The following is a 16,731-nucleotide window of genomic DNA, read 5'->3' as shown; positions in this document are numbered from 1 at the left end:
AGACATTGCCACTACCTAATGATAGTGCACTAAAATAAAACAAGTGAAAAACCTAGAACCAACCTGTTTTCAAGAATTGAAGTGTTCTTATGGAGGGTTGGGGTGAGCAACACAGACAACGGGAAGGGGGTGATCAACATTGACACGGAGAGGAAGGATGGAATGGATGAGCAACAGGACCAAAATAAAGCATTGACACCCACCAGCCGTGGCCATGTCATAGTGTTTTTCTTTTTGTATAGAGGGTGAAGGGTCAGTAACACAGACAATGGAAGTATGGGGGAATGGAGGAGCAGCACAGACAATAGTGAGGCAGAAGGAGAAAGAGGCAACACAGGCAAAGGGATGCTGGGATGGGAGGGGAAGAAGCAACATGGACAATGTAGTGGTGGGGTTGGGAGGAGAAGAAGCAACAGTGAAAATGGGGGGTTGGAGGGGTAGGTGATCAAGGTGGGTGGTAAGGGAAAGAAGCAGTATGGACACCCGAGGTTGAAGGTGAAGAAAAAAATGGGGGGTGGAGGTAAAAAGCAACAGGGGCAGGTATGACAGCAGAAGAATAAAAATAGTACCACAGTCAAAATGTAATCAATGGAAGGATATCAATCAAGCTTCTGCAATCAGTTCTTGGTCCATGCTCCAGCTGAAAGAAGAACAAGTGAAGCAGGCTCCAGCTGACCAATTAGAATTCAGCAAATAGGAGTGCCATTAAAGCTAATGAATGGTAAGAAAATGGTGAGCTGCTCACCTTTCTGTATGCATTATCTGCCATATGAAAGCATTTGCAGCTCATGCTCTGTCACAAGTGAGACCTAAAAATTTCACTTTGTCCACTGATCAGTATTCACTAGCAGTCACATTTAGTCTACTTAAATCGTGGCATGCCCACTTTTCACTGTATAGTTAAACTACTCTTATAGACAACTAAAAGATGCCATTATGTTTGTACACCCTTCTGTAATTTAACATAGTCATCTAATTACATCAATTAAGCCTTTGGTCCTATAGAATGTATTTATAAAATAGTTGTTATGTCTGTTTTTATTTCTGTTACCCAGTTTTCACCCAAACCCTCTAGGGAGATCTATTGTTACTATATTTATGTGTGCAGTAGTTTAGACATTTGTTTTACTAACGCTTGACTGTATTCATTGTTGCTACCTTCATCCTTTAACACATTGAGCCCAGTCAAGTCTTAAGTTCAGCCATGCTGAAGTCAAGTGCACCAAAGGCATTTCAGCCAGGGATGTTGTCTTGTCTAAGGTTGCGCACAATTGTTTGAGGATGTGCCACACTGTAGCCTCTTTGACTTCACCTTTCTCATCTACTTACACTTTGCTTGCAATGACTATAGGGTTGCCCCGAGATCCTCACTCCTGATTGCATTGAAGTAAGGTGTAATGGTGTAACGTGATGGACTGCTGACTGGTATAGAAATGTTGATGCTGTCAGATTGTCAGCGACCTTGGAGACAAAGAAGTAATCACTAACATTGCCCCATGTGGTCTTCATTCCTGTTCGAGATATGAATTTTAAATGGTGGCTAAGTGAAAAGTTGAGCTTTGAAGCTGTTTTATTCACTTAATATGCCTGCTTTTCGTTAGGACACTATATATAAATAAGGTTTTACATACTTTAGGTTTGCTGTAGGATGTATTCGTGACCTTGGCTATGTCAGTATGAGACATGACGCCAAACAAGGCTCTAATAGCAGTCAGGTCCATTGGTCTGAAAACTAATAGTGAATACAGGAGCATGAAAATTATTTTAAGGGAAGCTTGTGAGGAATCAGAATTGTTGATACATTTTTTTTTGATTGTCATAACTTTTTTGTGCAATATAGCCATAAATGTTTTCGATAAAAGATCACAATTCACATGTTTAGCAACATCACTGGTGAACTCACAAAACGTTCTTTTTATATCCCCTTTACATTATTGTTATGTTAGATGTTATGTCATGACGTTATGTTATATTACATTATGTCTATCTGTAGATAGCGCTAATCACCCATTATAGTATTCAGACACTTAACATAGGGTGGGCAACTGTCTCCCAGGATAGATTATTAAAAAAGCCAGGTTATCACCTTTTTGTCCTTTTAGATCAAATCACTTATGACATGGTTGATAAAGACACAGATCACATTAAACATTTAGGGCACCTCTGGAAAATCCAGAGAGTATCATAATCCACATGATCACAATATAGTATTAAAAGTAGAAGAAAATATTCTATTGTAAATACAAATCAAGTCAGTTTATTCCACAGTGACTGTTGTTCACAACATGCAGGTCCCACCCAATAAAGATATGAAACATTATTTTCATCATTGGAACTTCTGGACAGTTTATAGCTATCAATCAATATAATAATATATGTGGACACTTTTGTGATACCCATGTAATTGCTACCAGTACTGACTTCGGATAGTAAATGAAAATATTTTAAATATATAAATGGAAGAAAAAATACTAAATTATAAGGACTTAAAATAAAGGAGGACAGAATGCAAAGTATATTTCATCAAATTGATTTTAAAAAAAATAGAGTTACATGTTTCTTTTCATATTTCAGAAAATACTTACTCCTTTGTCCACAGTCTTTTTGACTTCCATGGAAAATTTTCCAGTTTTGCGATTTACCATTGCATTCCGGAGCTGAACAAAGAGAACACATATATTTCTTTAAAATGTGTTTATGTCCATTTTCTCCTATTAATATTTGCCAAACACTCCCGCCCTGATTGCGGGGGCTCTCCTCCACCCCGATTAGCCACCCAAATTCAATTGGATAGAATCCGGTCGAAGGCCAACTATTTTCCTAAACATCTTTGAGTTCTCTGATGATATGCTCTGATCACTGCATGGGATTGGTCCCACTCACTTTAAGTGGCTTTTTAGACTTACGGGTGAAAGTTCTTCACATGACCTCCATGACACACCATGCGATATCTGCAGCAGTTGTAACCATCCATTCATATGATTTAGCCTTAAACAGTCAGTGGAAAAATCCCCATGGCAGCAGCATTTGAAAATGGTACACATCTACATTTAAAACAAATTGAAGATGTGTATCATTGTGATGAATGCCATCAATTCTGATATTTCAAAAATATATTTAAATGTTACTTATGGAAATTCAGAAATGTGCATAAATCTCCAGATAAAAATATGAAAATACTTTTGCCATTTCAGAAGCATGTCATATATTTTGAGGGTAAAACCTTCTGTTTTATCTTTGTCCTACTCTTTTGAATTGTTCTTTATGAATTTTATAGTACCTCAAGGTGCATCGTAACCATTACAATACAGATTATCCGTGATGCAACCATACCCACATACTGATAAGATCATTTGCTACTAGTAAACAGAAGAGGCTCAGAACAAAAGTGTACCTAACACACTCCAACCCCCCTCCACTCACCATACAGCTAGTCTTGCAACATACTTTGCAAAATAGGTGGAGCTACAGGTAATTACATTTCCAAATAAGTGTGGACCACATGTATGATGCACGGAGGACAAAGATATTTGAAACAGTAACTGTAACCTCAAGGTGGATGTGAGTCAGAATTTGCTTATAGCACTTGAGTGGCACTCTATCCACTGAGGACTATCATTGTCTCGATATTTGCCTGTGACCATTTGGCCAGATCTTTCACCCACTGTCACACACAGCATCTATTGAGGGCTATTATTGTCTAGATCTTTGCCCATGTACATTTGGTTAGATCTGTTACCCACTGTCACAGACTGGGATCATGATGTGCCTTCCAGTTCATTGCTATATTCCCTTATGCCACTACAAAAGCCAAATCTATGAAGTTACATTGTTGGTTGGATGTTTTAGGTCTGGGAATTTGACCCAGTAAACAGTGCAGTGGCACCATTGTTACTGTGTATCCACCAAGCCCTTTGGCTGTTACTAATACTTTGTGCCAGTACATTTGTATCACAGGGCAGTCTCACACCATGTGACAGAAGTGTGTCTGGGGTTGTGCGCATCTAGGACAACTGTACTTTTGTGCTACTTCATGTAGTATGTGGAGTTTCACTAAAATTTGTGAAAGTTTATAGGGAATAGTCAAAGTTCTGTCAATGCCTAATACATATCTTTTCTTACTACAGATGTTCCCTAACTTTAAATATATTTCTCATTTATTTCTGAGATGGCTACGGGAAACTTCTTAACTTATTTTATGATCTGACTGCAAGAATAGTGAAATATGGCAGGATTCAAAAACTCTAAACAAAATATATACTGTATTCCTCATCAAATATCATCCTTCCCCTCTAATGAGTGGGCCACAAAATTGTATAAAGCCGAAGCTAACAATTCACCACTGATGTTCTCCAGATGCTTAATGCAAGCCTTAATCACATGATATTGTAAGACAACTGTCCCTTCCTGTAACTCAATCAAAATGTTTGAATGAATTTTGTTCACACCCCTGACCAGGTATATAGTTATGTGCTCTAGCAACAAATCACATTCAGCCAGTCCTTCAGGGGGACCCCATTCCAGACAATGCCATTGAATATCTGTGAGATATGTGGGGCCCCTCATCCTATTTTGCAGGGGACCCCATCATTTTACGTTACACCTTTGGCCATGCCATGTCATGTTATGGATACTTCAAGAGCACATGTTCATTGTTCACCTTAGTTTCTTAGTGATAAGTAGCCAAAGAAGCAACAATTAACAGCTCATTCTATAGATTGAATTAATAGATTTTTCATAATTCCCTAAAATGGTATAGGAAAATGTCAGTACTCTTAGAGCAGGTATGTGAGTGAATTAAGGATTTTTGGGGAAAGTCATATATTCACTGCAACATTTTAATGTGGATATATTACAGATTTCATGAGACACTATATTAGAGAAGAAAAACAAGCTCAAAAGAAGAATGCTGCAGTTGAGTATCATCTCATTTGCACACTTTCTTAACAAAATATTCTTGCTTTCATGGATTTTATGAATACAATTGACTAGATGCACTATAAGCACCAGCACATGAAACCTTGTCTCCACAGCCAGTCTGCCAACCAACACCAGCCCTTGCAAAAGTGTTTAATGAAGCCCCATTCTGTTTCTCCTATTTCTTGCTCTCTCTCTCTCAATGTTGATTCATCAATTCACTGTCTCCCTTCTTCACACTTCTCTCCCTTCTTACTTCCCAATTTGATCTTCCTCCTTCCTCTCTCTCCTCTTTTCTTCTGCTCTCTTCCACTCACCTCTGGCTCTCTTTCCTTCCTTTCTCTCTTCTTCTCTACTTATGTCCTCGCCGTGCCTGCTGAAATGCACCATTTTTTAATTAAAGTCCTCTCTATCCACCAATTCCGTAATTTTAATGTTATCTTTGTTGAGTTTTCTACATTGTATCACATAATTTACTTAAAACACTGTGAAATTTATATTTTTGAAAAAGTATGATTTTGAATACGATTTTGTGTGATTCATTTTTGCACAATGCAGGTTACTTTTTGAATCACAGAAACAAAATGAATATGAGACCATGCATGTGAAAAAATGGATTATTGGTTGATGGGAGTGAAACTCTACTCAAGCAACAACCACAATCATCATCCTACAGAACCACAAGAAGTCACTAAATAATCTCTGCTTAACCCTCTGGTATCTTGGCACAAGTGCAGTCAGACTTAACTTTAAGGCAATGCATAACGTATTTATGCAGCACTCAATCAGTAACTAAGTGCAAACACAACAAAATAAAAATTCCACACCACTCTAGAAAAATAGAGTACATTTTATTAATTGAGATGATACCAGAATAACAAAAACCCAATCAGTAGAACTGTAGATTTAGAAGTCTTGGGTGAAAGTAGCTCCAAAAAGAGCAAGCGCTAAATGGGTATATCTGATTGTCCCATGCCTGGACAAAGTCACAGGTTGAAGCCGGCCACGATGAAGTATGGACTGGCTACAGGTCAGAGTTTGTCCCACTGGGCAATGTACCTGGTTGTACTTGGATTGAGATGCAGAGTCATGCTTTGTGCTGTGCTCAGGTTCAGGGGTTTGCATGGGGTTGCTGATCAGGAACTGCAAGTTGATTTGCCTAGTTACATCACACTGCAGTCTAATGAGTCCAACAATCAGGAACAGCAAGATTCTGTGAAACGAGGTCTTGGGTCGAGATGAGTCATGCCGCTTTGGTTCTGATGAGACTACAGATCAAGAGCTGTGAGGTGCTGTGATGCACAGAGTTCTGTCACACTGCGTTAACTTTCATTGTGCTGCATCAGTTCTGATGGAACCCACAGCTGGGACATAAGGAGTACACTCTGATGCCAGCCAAGGGTCCAGGACCTGGGTGGGAGCTGTGCAGATGCAGAACAGATCTCTGGCTCTTGTTATGCCCCTGTAACTCATACCAAGAGGCCAGTCAGCTAGCCCTGAAGTCACAATGAACATTCTGAGTTCAAAGAGCAGGTCCACTCTTCATTCCTCAGGCAGCGGGCAGCAAGGCAGTCATTCGTGCAGCAGGGCACCATGGTAGTGCTTTCAGCATCAGAGGCGCATAGCAGTTGTTCTACTGAGTCTTCAACAGTTCCAGAAGTGGTCGGAAGGGTTGGTCTGAGGGTCCAATATTTATATGTGGAGCCAGTTTTGAGTTGAAGAACCTTCTAAACTCCACCCCCACATCTGGCTCTAGAATTTCTTTCCTTCCCTTACCCCTGCTCTGAAGGGCCTGGGGGTGATAATAGACTAGTGTGAAGTCCTTGGTAAGTGTGCTGGGGCAGCACCTTGAAGTGCAAGTGTGGTAGGTAACAACACCACCAGTCCAAATAGGTCAGGATAGCTGATCCTACCAACACCCAATCCCCTTTATGATTCTATCTGGGAGGAATCCACAAAGGCAAACTGTCAGCAACAACTAATCAGCTGACCCAGGATACAAGCTTTAGGCACCAAACGCTTAGGACATGAAAATGGCAACTTAATAAAAGGGGCATCTTCAGAATTGAGACTTAAAATCCAACTTTAACATTAAAGAAGGTTTTAACTTACAATTAATTTAAGACCAATTGTGACATTCCTGCCTGTCCCCATTCAAAAGCCACTTATTAAATGTAGTCAGATAACCCAATGTTATCCTATGAAAGAAGCAGGCAAGAGCCATGGCCAAGGCCCCACTATGCTGATGCCTTAACACTTCTCTGGGGAGTGGTATGCCTTGGAGTGGTGAAAAAACAATTTAAGAGTGTTTCATCACCAGGACATGTAAAACTTAAAAGTGCATGTCTGAATTTTTAAATACACTTCACCCTGCCCTCTGGTCTGTTTAGACTCTACCCCAGGGGTGCCACATGTCTTCAAAAAGGGAGGCTTAGGTCTGGCAAAAGGTTTATTTTGCCAGGTAAAAATGTCAGTTTAAACTGCACACATAGGCTGGAATAGCAGGCCTGAGACACGTTTAAAGGCAACTTAACAGTGGTGGCTCCTCTGCAATGGCGGAGGAGCATCGCCCCCCTCTAGCAGCAGAAGCTGAAAAGCGTTCACAATGAAGGAATAATAAACTGAGTTTATTATTCCTTTGTTGTGAAAGGGGCAGGGCCATGGAGTGATGAGCACGACGGGGGTGCACTGTGCACTCCCCTCAGAGCGCATGTGTGTTTGGCCGGCCCGAGACGCACATGCGGTGTGCCCTCTCCAGCCTGGCACTGTGTTGCCGAGCTGGAGAGAGCCGGCACAGGCTCCCAGTCTGCCTGGGAGCGCCCAGCCAGGGTGCTCCCAGCCTATCCTGATGCTTCTCTGAGCAGCGTCAGGATTGGCCGGAGAGCAGGCTGGGAGCCTGTGTCTGCACTGCACGCCTGAGGAGCGGCAGCATGGGAGAAGCTGAGCAGAGGTAAGTTTAATTTTTATTTTTTTAAAGTTTATTAAAATTCCCCCACCCCGCGCGCATGCCTCACCCCTTGTAACCCCCGCCAGCCGCGACTGCTACTTAAGTGGGTGGCACAATGAGTGCTGCAGGCCTACTAGCATTATTTAACTTACAGGCCCTTGGTACATGTATTACCACATTACTGGGGACTTACAAGTAAATTAAATGTGCCAATTTGTTGTAAGACAATTTTACCTTGTCTACAGGGGAGAACACAGCACTTTAGAACTGGTTAGCAGTGCGAAAGTGCACAAAGTCCTAAAAGCCAGCAATAAAGTATTCAGGAGGGGAGAAGGCAAAAAGTTTGGAGGTGACCCTGCAGAGAGGGCCAAGTCCAACAATGTAGTATTAGAAAAACACTGCCTTAAAGGCGATATTGAAATCATCATTTCATGTTCAGTCAGCTCTAGCAGATCTAGCACAAACCTTTATCGGATTTGGATAGGAATATACAGTGCAGAGACATCATTTTTCACTCCCAGTTCCACCCACAATATACACAGAAAGGCCTGCAGACAGTTTAGTAACTAGGATACAGGTGTTCAAATGTGACGCTGCCAAGGTCCACCTGGTAGACAGTCTTCTGAGCTGGAACAAACGTTGAATTCCAGAACATTCTGCTGATTTGTAAGATTTGTTTTGGCATTTGTGGGCACTATTATTTCAGAAAATTGAGGCAAGGCCTCACAACAGCACCAAGCGCTCTAATGTTTACCACTCCCTAAACTTAATTTAAGCTCTGTAAATCTAGATGCCAGTTAACATTCTTGCTCCTCACTCAGTGGATGTGGAAGAATAATTCTAGCCCCAAGCATGCATAAAATAAAATGTTTATTTTACTTTTGATTTATTTTACCAACACAGACTGTGGTTGTTAATTGTGGATGTGTTTTCCCATTTCAGCATTTGTGGTTTAGAGGTTTGGAGGGCTGGGCCTCGCTAGGAATCGACATCCTAATGTACATGCATGGTCCACATGCGTTCCTCGTGATTCAGTTTCATTCACTTCATTCATTCATTCAGAGAGCCATGTCGTACAAATACTAGATTTTATAGAATAATCTTGATGCATAACTCACATTATACAAAACTCGGCTGCATTACATAAAGTGACCTTGGGTGCAATGGGCATTTGTGGCTGCTTTGTGTGCCCCCGGGTCACTTTGTTATTACCAGCACTATCATCAGAGGTCATTCCCTCAGTTGTATGGGGTTGTGGCCCCAATGCAAATAAGGGAAACACTTTGCCTCTGCACTTACGCCGTATTACCGATGTGGGTGCAGAGGCAAACATGCCTTTAGAAGGTTCACTGAAAGTGTCTTCTAAAGGAATCACTCTGGGGGGGGAGACACGGAGTCCTATGGACCCCTAAGGAATCCCCTTGCAGGCAGGTACAGTCACTCACTGCACCACCTACAGGAGGATCTACAATCCCCTTTTAAAGTGTAGGTGGGGTGCTACCTGTACAGAGAAACACAGAGCAGCTTTTAAACTGCTGCTCCGTATTTCTTATAAATGCTCTACCCCAAGGTTAGCACACGTTCACCGCTGAGCTAGGGGCTGCGCATTCACTATGATTTGGCACACTCTCCTTGTTTGCACTGGGCACACCTTTTGAAAGGTGCACCTGGCGCAAAACAAGGAGAGTGCACTGTATTCTGTAATACAGACCCTGGTATTTGCAGGTTTGGAATCACATTGTTTTATGCACCGTCATAGTAGATATTGATGCACTTTATATACAGCAATCATGACTTAGTGGTCATTTGTCATCAGTCCACTAGCTTGTAAAATTGCACACATGATCTTGGATAAATTGTAGCTAAGAAACAGTTCACAGTGGTTGTCTGTCATACAGAGGAGTATTGGACATAAATTTCACTTTGGCATTGTGTTATTAGAGCTAGTGCAAGGATATTTGTATCTCTCAAGTGCAGGTACATTTGGTTACTAACCAGTAACCAGATTGTGCTGTCTGCTCCACACCCCTTGGATGTCCATTCCACTCAACTATATCAAGTCAACCTTTAACTAATGCAGACAATGCAGTAGTTTAACCGAAGGCTTTCTTACTAAACAAGCTGTGTTAGGGAACCAAGACTGCTATTTTCACAAGAATAGGGTTTGGTAAAGAAGGCAGTGTAGTAGGGAGCTCGTAGTGCAGGAGTGGAGCACATAAAGCTTGACTTTGTTGGACTGAACTGCAGCTGAGCTGATACGGCTGGAAGTAGAGTGAAGAGATATTGTATCTTGTGATTAATGGGGTGGGGCCTAGTGGAGCTGCACAACCTTGAAACAGCAGCAATAGGATGCTAGTGAATGGGGACAAAGTATTAGTAGTCTTGAAGAGGGGATAGTGGATGAGCAGAGCAGGTAGACTTCCCTATAGCAATACAGGATTCAGAAAGGAGCTGCACTGGGCATAAGTTCCACAGAAGCAGTATAAAAAAGTAGTGATAGGCTTTTAGAAAAACAACAGACCTATTAGCATGTTGGGAGATGTGGAGCAGGGGTTGGTAGTGGAGCACAAGGTATGTACAACTACCAGTGGGAGAGCAGAAGCAGGTTTCTAATAATTTGTTAGGATTATGTTTGAGTAATAGAATGTGCGAGCTAGAAATTGGTAGTCACAGCTGTAGGCTGATAGAGCTTCATGAAGTTGCTAGAAGAGCACCATTTTGGTGGATTTGAAGGGAGCGGGTAGAGCACCAAAGAGTGAGGAGATAAAAGAAGTGGTAGAGCAGGGGTATTAGAAGAGAAGCAGAGCAGAAGTGATAGAGTAGTGATGCAGTAGGACTGTCCAGCACACTTTTTCCCACACCAAACCAACATTGCTAGTGCATTCTCTTTTTGATTCACTTTGCTGTGCTCTGGCTGCAAGCCACATGTATTTGGCTATCACCTTTCATGAGTCGCCAGACTCTCTCAGCTTTTCCAAATGCAATATTTCCCTTCTGAAGATTGGGAAACATACTACAAAACACTAAGCAAATGCTTACCACCCTGCTGATGTGGCAAAGGTAAAATATAGAGTCATGGTCTCTTAGGGTGAACTATCATAGAGTCAACTCCTACTGTTCTATAGATCCTAAATCTTGTTAGAAATGTTATCAATTGGTTGTCTTCCGCTAGTTCTGTAAAGATTGTTTGCCTGTTTGCAACTGTTTCATCAGTAACTCTTTCCTGCTTTTTGGTACCTGTAATGTTAATTTGATGATAATGTTCCTGTATTGTCATTGATGTTGTTAGACCTGTCAGCCTTAGGGTGGATTTCACCCAATCATTTTGCCTTACTTCTCTATTTTTGCTGATCTCGTCTTTGTCGGCCTTATGACTCTCTGCACCTTTCCACTCCTAATCATAGTGTGTGCTCTCTCCTTTGATGGTGATGATATTGAATTGCACCTGACTGGCACATTTCAGTTACTTGTAAGTCCGTAGTAAGGTGGTACTATATGTACCCAAGGCCAGCCTGTAAATTAAATGTTACTAGTCGGCATGCAGCACTCATTGTACCACCCACTTCAGTAGCCCTTCAAACATGTCTCAGGCCTGCTATTCTAGCCTTGGTGTACAGTTTAAATTGCAATTTTGAGCTGGAAAAATAGACTTTTTGTCAGGCCTAAACCTTTCTTTTTAATATATATAAGTCACCATAATGTAGGCCCTAAACAGCCAATAAGGCAGGGTGCAGTTATTTAGAAACTTGCCATGTGCTTTTAACTTGCACATCGTGGTAGTGAAAAACTCTTAAATTTGTTTTTCATTACTGCAGGGCCTGCCCTGGACTAACATATTACATTTATTAAGGAATACTTCCAATTAAGAACAGGTAGGACTGTTGAGTTAAAGAATTGTAATTTATAACACTTTTTAATGGTAAAGTCAGACTTTACGTCGTAATTCTGAAAATGCCACTTTTAAAAGTTGCCATTTTCTTGTCCCAACCATTTCCTGCACCTGCAGCCTGTTTCCTTTGTCTCATTATTAGGTGCAGCTGGTAGTTGGTCTTTGTATTTGAATCCCACACAGCAAGACAAAGGAGCATAGGTATTGGCAGGAGGGGCCATCTCTGACTTGATGAGGAGTGGGAACTGTCACCTATCACCCATTTTTATCACAAAGGCTATGCCTGAGCACACACATACAGGGTTTGTCACTAGCCTCTTGTGACCCCTAACAAGCTGGGGCCAGGCCAGGGAGGCAGAAATGGAAACCTCCGGAACCTTATCCTACTTCAAAGTGGGCACCAGGTATAAACAATGGACCATCAGACCCAAATCTTCAGTACACCTCTGGACCAGAAGGACTGCTGTGATGCTCTGCCAAAAGGACTACTATTCCATTGTCCTGCTGCTCTGCTGCCCTGCTGCCTGAGGTAGAAGGACTGGACCTGCTTCTTGATCCCAGGACCACACAAGTGACTCCAGGAGCTAGTTGGTTGGCCTCTGGATAAGAGACTCAGGGACAAAAAAGCCTTTAATCATCTTAAAACCAGCACCTGGACTCTACTTGCTGTGAGTATTGCCCTCCAAGTTATGCCACTCCAGTTCTGGACCCTTGGAAGTGGGCTTGAAGGTGCTCTTCCAGCCTAGCAATGATTTCTGGCAGATCCTCTGTAGTTCTGCTTCAAAACACTTGCGACAATGCATTCCTGGTGCAGGACTACGAGTATCAAATCACTTGTCAATGGCATCCTCGACGACGATGGTGGGTTCCACATTAAAGCCACTTAGGTTCTTCGGAACTACCAGTGCACGATGCATCTTTGACAGCATTCTCAGTGATGATGCAAGACCTTGCATCGCAGCCTCACAACTCCCCAGAACTACTGCTGCACAACACATCCTCAACACGGAATCTTGCGATGCTCTACAGCTAGAATGTAAGGTACTTTTTTCTGTGGCCCTAACCTGATCCCTGTATTCGGCAGGTGCTTCATTGTGATCCGGCTGAGCTTGCAACTTTGTCAAGGTCTGGCCAGATAACCTCAGTTGGGGCTTTGTGCTAATAGGCACTAAATTAATGTGTGAGTTTTCTTGTGTTTTCACTTTGTTTATTTACACATTAAGCCCGGCTTCTTTTGTTCAAAACAGAAGTTAAAATGGTGTTTTCTTGTGTTTCACTCTGACAGAGATTGTGGCTCCTGTTTGAGTAGGGTTTGAACCCTCTCAACCAGTAACTCGATTTCCAACAGATGTCTTCTTTGTGTCCCTGTTTTTCCTTAGTAGTTCTGCTGTCACATTCAAGTGTAAGAGAGATAGTCTGCGCACAGGTGACTTTAATTTGAATTGGTTAATGGTCATTAAAAAAAGCAGTGCCACTATGATTCTCTTATAAACATAGACACACTAACTAGGACACAGCCAATCAACCAGATATATAATACAATTACATGTTGTGTAGTAACTATTTTGGGCTTTCAAAACAATTCACTAGTGCTTGACTTTATTTGTAGAAAAAACTTCAAATCAAATAAGGGTAGGTCACATGGCAGCATTCACTACTACGTTTGTAAAATTCTTTATTCACTGCCCAAGGGTGGTATCTATCAAAGTGGTTTTCATGATTCACACCACACCAGCAAATTCACAAAGAAGTGAATGCATTTGAATGCTCTACAGACACCTAAACATCCTATGTATATACTAGCAGTCCACGGCCCAGCATAGAGATTGCTCAACCTCTCCATAATGACATACTGCTTCCTTATCTGACTCATGCCGAGCGGAAAACCCTAGAGGAACCAATGGGGGGAAATTCCTGCCTCTACTATGGACTTGAAGTCTGGGAAAACTCTGGGCCTAAACGGCTGTCCCCTCGAGTATTATTCCACATTTTGTGACAACTTTTTTCCCCATCTACTCCAACTTTACATGGAAGCCATTGGAAAGGGATTGTGTCCTCGAGATCTAAACGTAGCGACCAGTGTTTTTATTCCTGAAACTACTCTGCCTCCACTGAACTATGGGTCCTACAACCCATTTCTCTGATAAACATGGATATTAAGATATATGCCTAGATCATAGCGACCAGGCTACACTGGGACCTCAACTCTCTAATACACACTGACCGGTGTCACTTTATGCCAAACTGTATAGGATGCCTGCAAACATTTCTTGCTCATGCAAGGGAACAGTCAGGAGACATAGCTCTACTGTTTGTTGACTTTGAAAAAGCTTTCGATACAGTTGATTGGGACTATCTTGCAGAAGTGTTGCACTGCATGAGCTTATGGGCTCGCTTCAGTGGTATGATATCTCTTCTCTACTGTTACCCACTTGTTCAGGTCAGAATCAACGGGACATTGTTCAGTGTGTTTCCAAGTAAACGGGGCACCTTACAGGGCTGTCCCTTTTCCACCTGCTCTTCGCTGTAGCCATTGAGCCCTTTGTGCACTTGGCTATGTGTGATGTGCAGCTCAAGGACTGGCGATGGGCAAGGGCCTCTTAAGACAGAATCGCTTCATACAAGGGCAATGTTCTCCTCTATCTTGCTGACCCGATGATCTCAGCCCCAGGTGCCCTCTAGATCCTTCATCTTTTCAAGAAGGTCTCCGGCCTGCGCCTTAACAAGGCAAAATCACTCCTTGTTCCTTCATCCACATTTGCCGATTCAGCTTCACACACATGGGAATGCATATTGCAACTGTACTGGCCTCACTAGGGTCCATAACTTAGCACCACTCTTGAGTAGCAGTAAGGCCAGCCTAACTGCATGGCAGGGTGGCCCATTGAATCTTCTTGGTAGAGTTGCATTAATGAAAATGATGATATTACCCCATTTCTTATACATACTACACCATTTTTTGCTCCATAGCTAAACACACTTCATTTCACAAACATAGAGGTTGCGGCACTGGTTCACTCCTTCCTCTGGCGTGGTCATCCTCCATGTATTGCTCATGAAAAACGTCATTGCTTGTTTACGAGGGAGGTAGGGTTATCCGCCTATATTACTGGGCATCCCATCTCCTGGGTATAAATGATTGGTTAGCATGTGGGTGGAAGGATCTGGCACACCAGCTGGGGCTATTCTGCATCTGTATGGTCATCCACTTCCCCTCTCACTTTTGGAAGTCACCAGAGTAGGTGTCTTGATATGGAGGGTGGCTATCCAATTTACAGGCTGGAGTAGGTGTCTGATGGGGCAGACCCCCTATAGAGGAGTCACTGGCTGCAGGAATTGACACAACTTGAGGGGTTCAATCGCTGGGAATTGAGTGGAATCTTCACATTGGCCGATATTTGAAGTGGGTCGGCCATGTGCTACTTTGTTGAACTCCAGACCCAGCTCTCTCTCTCCTGTACACAATTCCATCACTACTTGCAGGTGCTCCATTCTCTTGATACACACAATGAGGATCTGTTGTGATCTGCCAGACTTTAATCCCCTGTTGATCGGGAGGTTGGGTAGGGGTGGGATTTCCCAGCTATTTCAAGCCCTTGTGGACAATGCATTGGGGTTACTGGAATCACTGCATCAGAGATGGGAGCGGTGGCTTGGGGACCTGAACAAAGTTGAGTGGCTGGAGGCTTATAGGAATCCCAGAAAGTTGGTGATCTCTGCAGGCTACCATGAATCCAAGTGTATTATCTTCACCAAATATATATGACTCACCAGGGAGTAGGTCATGCGCAGAACCTCAGTGACCCAGGTGTGCCCACTGCCAGTCCTCGGTGGCTGATCTCTTTCATCTGGTATGGCTATGCCCACAGATTGCCCTGTACTGGTCCTGGATTGGAGCCACCCTTGCAGTGGTCCTGGAAATTTCTTTACAATTGATTCTGAAGGTGGCATTGCTGGGTGTGTTGGATGAGCTGAGGGGTCTCGTGGAATAAGAGTGTAAATTGGACTGAGACTATGGTGGCTAAAAGAGACATAGGGGGTCATTCCGACCCTGGCGGTCATGGACCGCCAGGGCCGGGGACGGAGGAAGCACCGCCAACAGGCTGGCGGTGCTTCAGGGGCAATTCTGACCACGGCGGTAAAGCCGCGGTCAGAAAAGGGGAACCGGCGGTTTCCCGCCGGTTTTCCCCTGCCCCAGAGAATCCTCCACGGCGGCGCTGCAAGCAGCGCCGCCATGGGGATTCCGACCCCCTTCCCGCCAGCCTGTTCCTGGCTTTTTACACTGCCATGAAGAGGCTGGCGGGAACGGGTGTCGTGGGGCCCCTGGGGGCCCCTGCAGTGCCCATGCCACTGGCATGGGCACTGCAGGGGCCCCCTAACAGGGCCCCATTCAGATTTTCAGTGTCTGCAAAGCAGACACTGAAAATCGCGACGGGTGCCACTGCACCCGTCGCACACCAGCAACTCCGCCGGCTCCATTCGGAGCCGGCTTCATCGTTGCTGGGGCTTTCCCGCTGGGCTGGCGGGCGGCCTTTTGGCGGTCGCCCGCCCGCCCAGCGGGAAAGTCAGAATGACCGCCGCGTTCATTTGACCGCGGTGCGGTCTTCTGGCGACCCCCATAGCCCGTACATGGAAACAATCACCCCCACCGACGCTTAAACAATGGTGTGCTGGAATGGACTGTTGTGATGTACTGGAGGAGCCAATCTACATTGCCTGGTGGTGCCCTAGGAAGGTTTCCAAGATGCGAGGTAGTTAGTGGGAGTACTATCGATTGTCTTCAACACTAGACTCGTTAGCGAGTCATGTGGTTTGATTTCCGAAGGTGAGTGGAGGTAGTAAGGAAGGAAATGTGACTGAATGCATGGGGCTCTATTATTATTGTTTTTTCACTTTGCCATATCTATTCTTTTTCTATTAAAGCTTAAAATCTGTTTAAATAAAAAAAAATCCATGGTTTATGCAGGAAATAACAGAC

General features: G+C 43.3%; 1 protein-coding gene across 2 annotated transcripts in view; it reads right to left on the bottom strand.

Annotated features, from left to right (window-relative positions):
- CACNA2D3 (calcium voltage-gated channel auxiliary subunit alpha2delta 3) overlaps window positions 1-16,731 on the bottom strand; it is a 2,455,990-nt gene that overhangs the window by 676,195 nt on the left and 1,763,064 nt on the right. For both annotated transcript variants that reach the window (XM_069206447.1, XM_069206449.1), the window contains exon 19: window positions 2,586-2,657. In XM_069206447.1, coding sequence (XP_069062548.1) covers window positions 2,586-2,657 — 72 coding nt within the window. The remainder of the gene's footprint in view (window positions 1-2,585; window positions 2,658-16,731) is intronic.

The sequence above is a fragment of the Pleurodeles waltl genome, chromosome 9, assembly GCF_031143425.1.
Source record: "Pleurodeles waltl isolate 20211129_DDA chromosome 9, aPleWal1.hap1.20221129, whole genome shotgun sequence".
Lineage (NCBI taxonomy): Eukaryota > Metazoa > Chordata > Amphibia > Caudata > Salamandridae > Pleurodeles > Pleurodeles waltl.
Note: the sequence above shows the minus strand (reverse complement) of the source record. Positions and strands in the feature narration are given on the sequence as shown.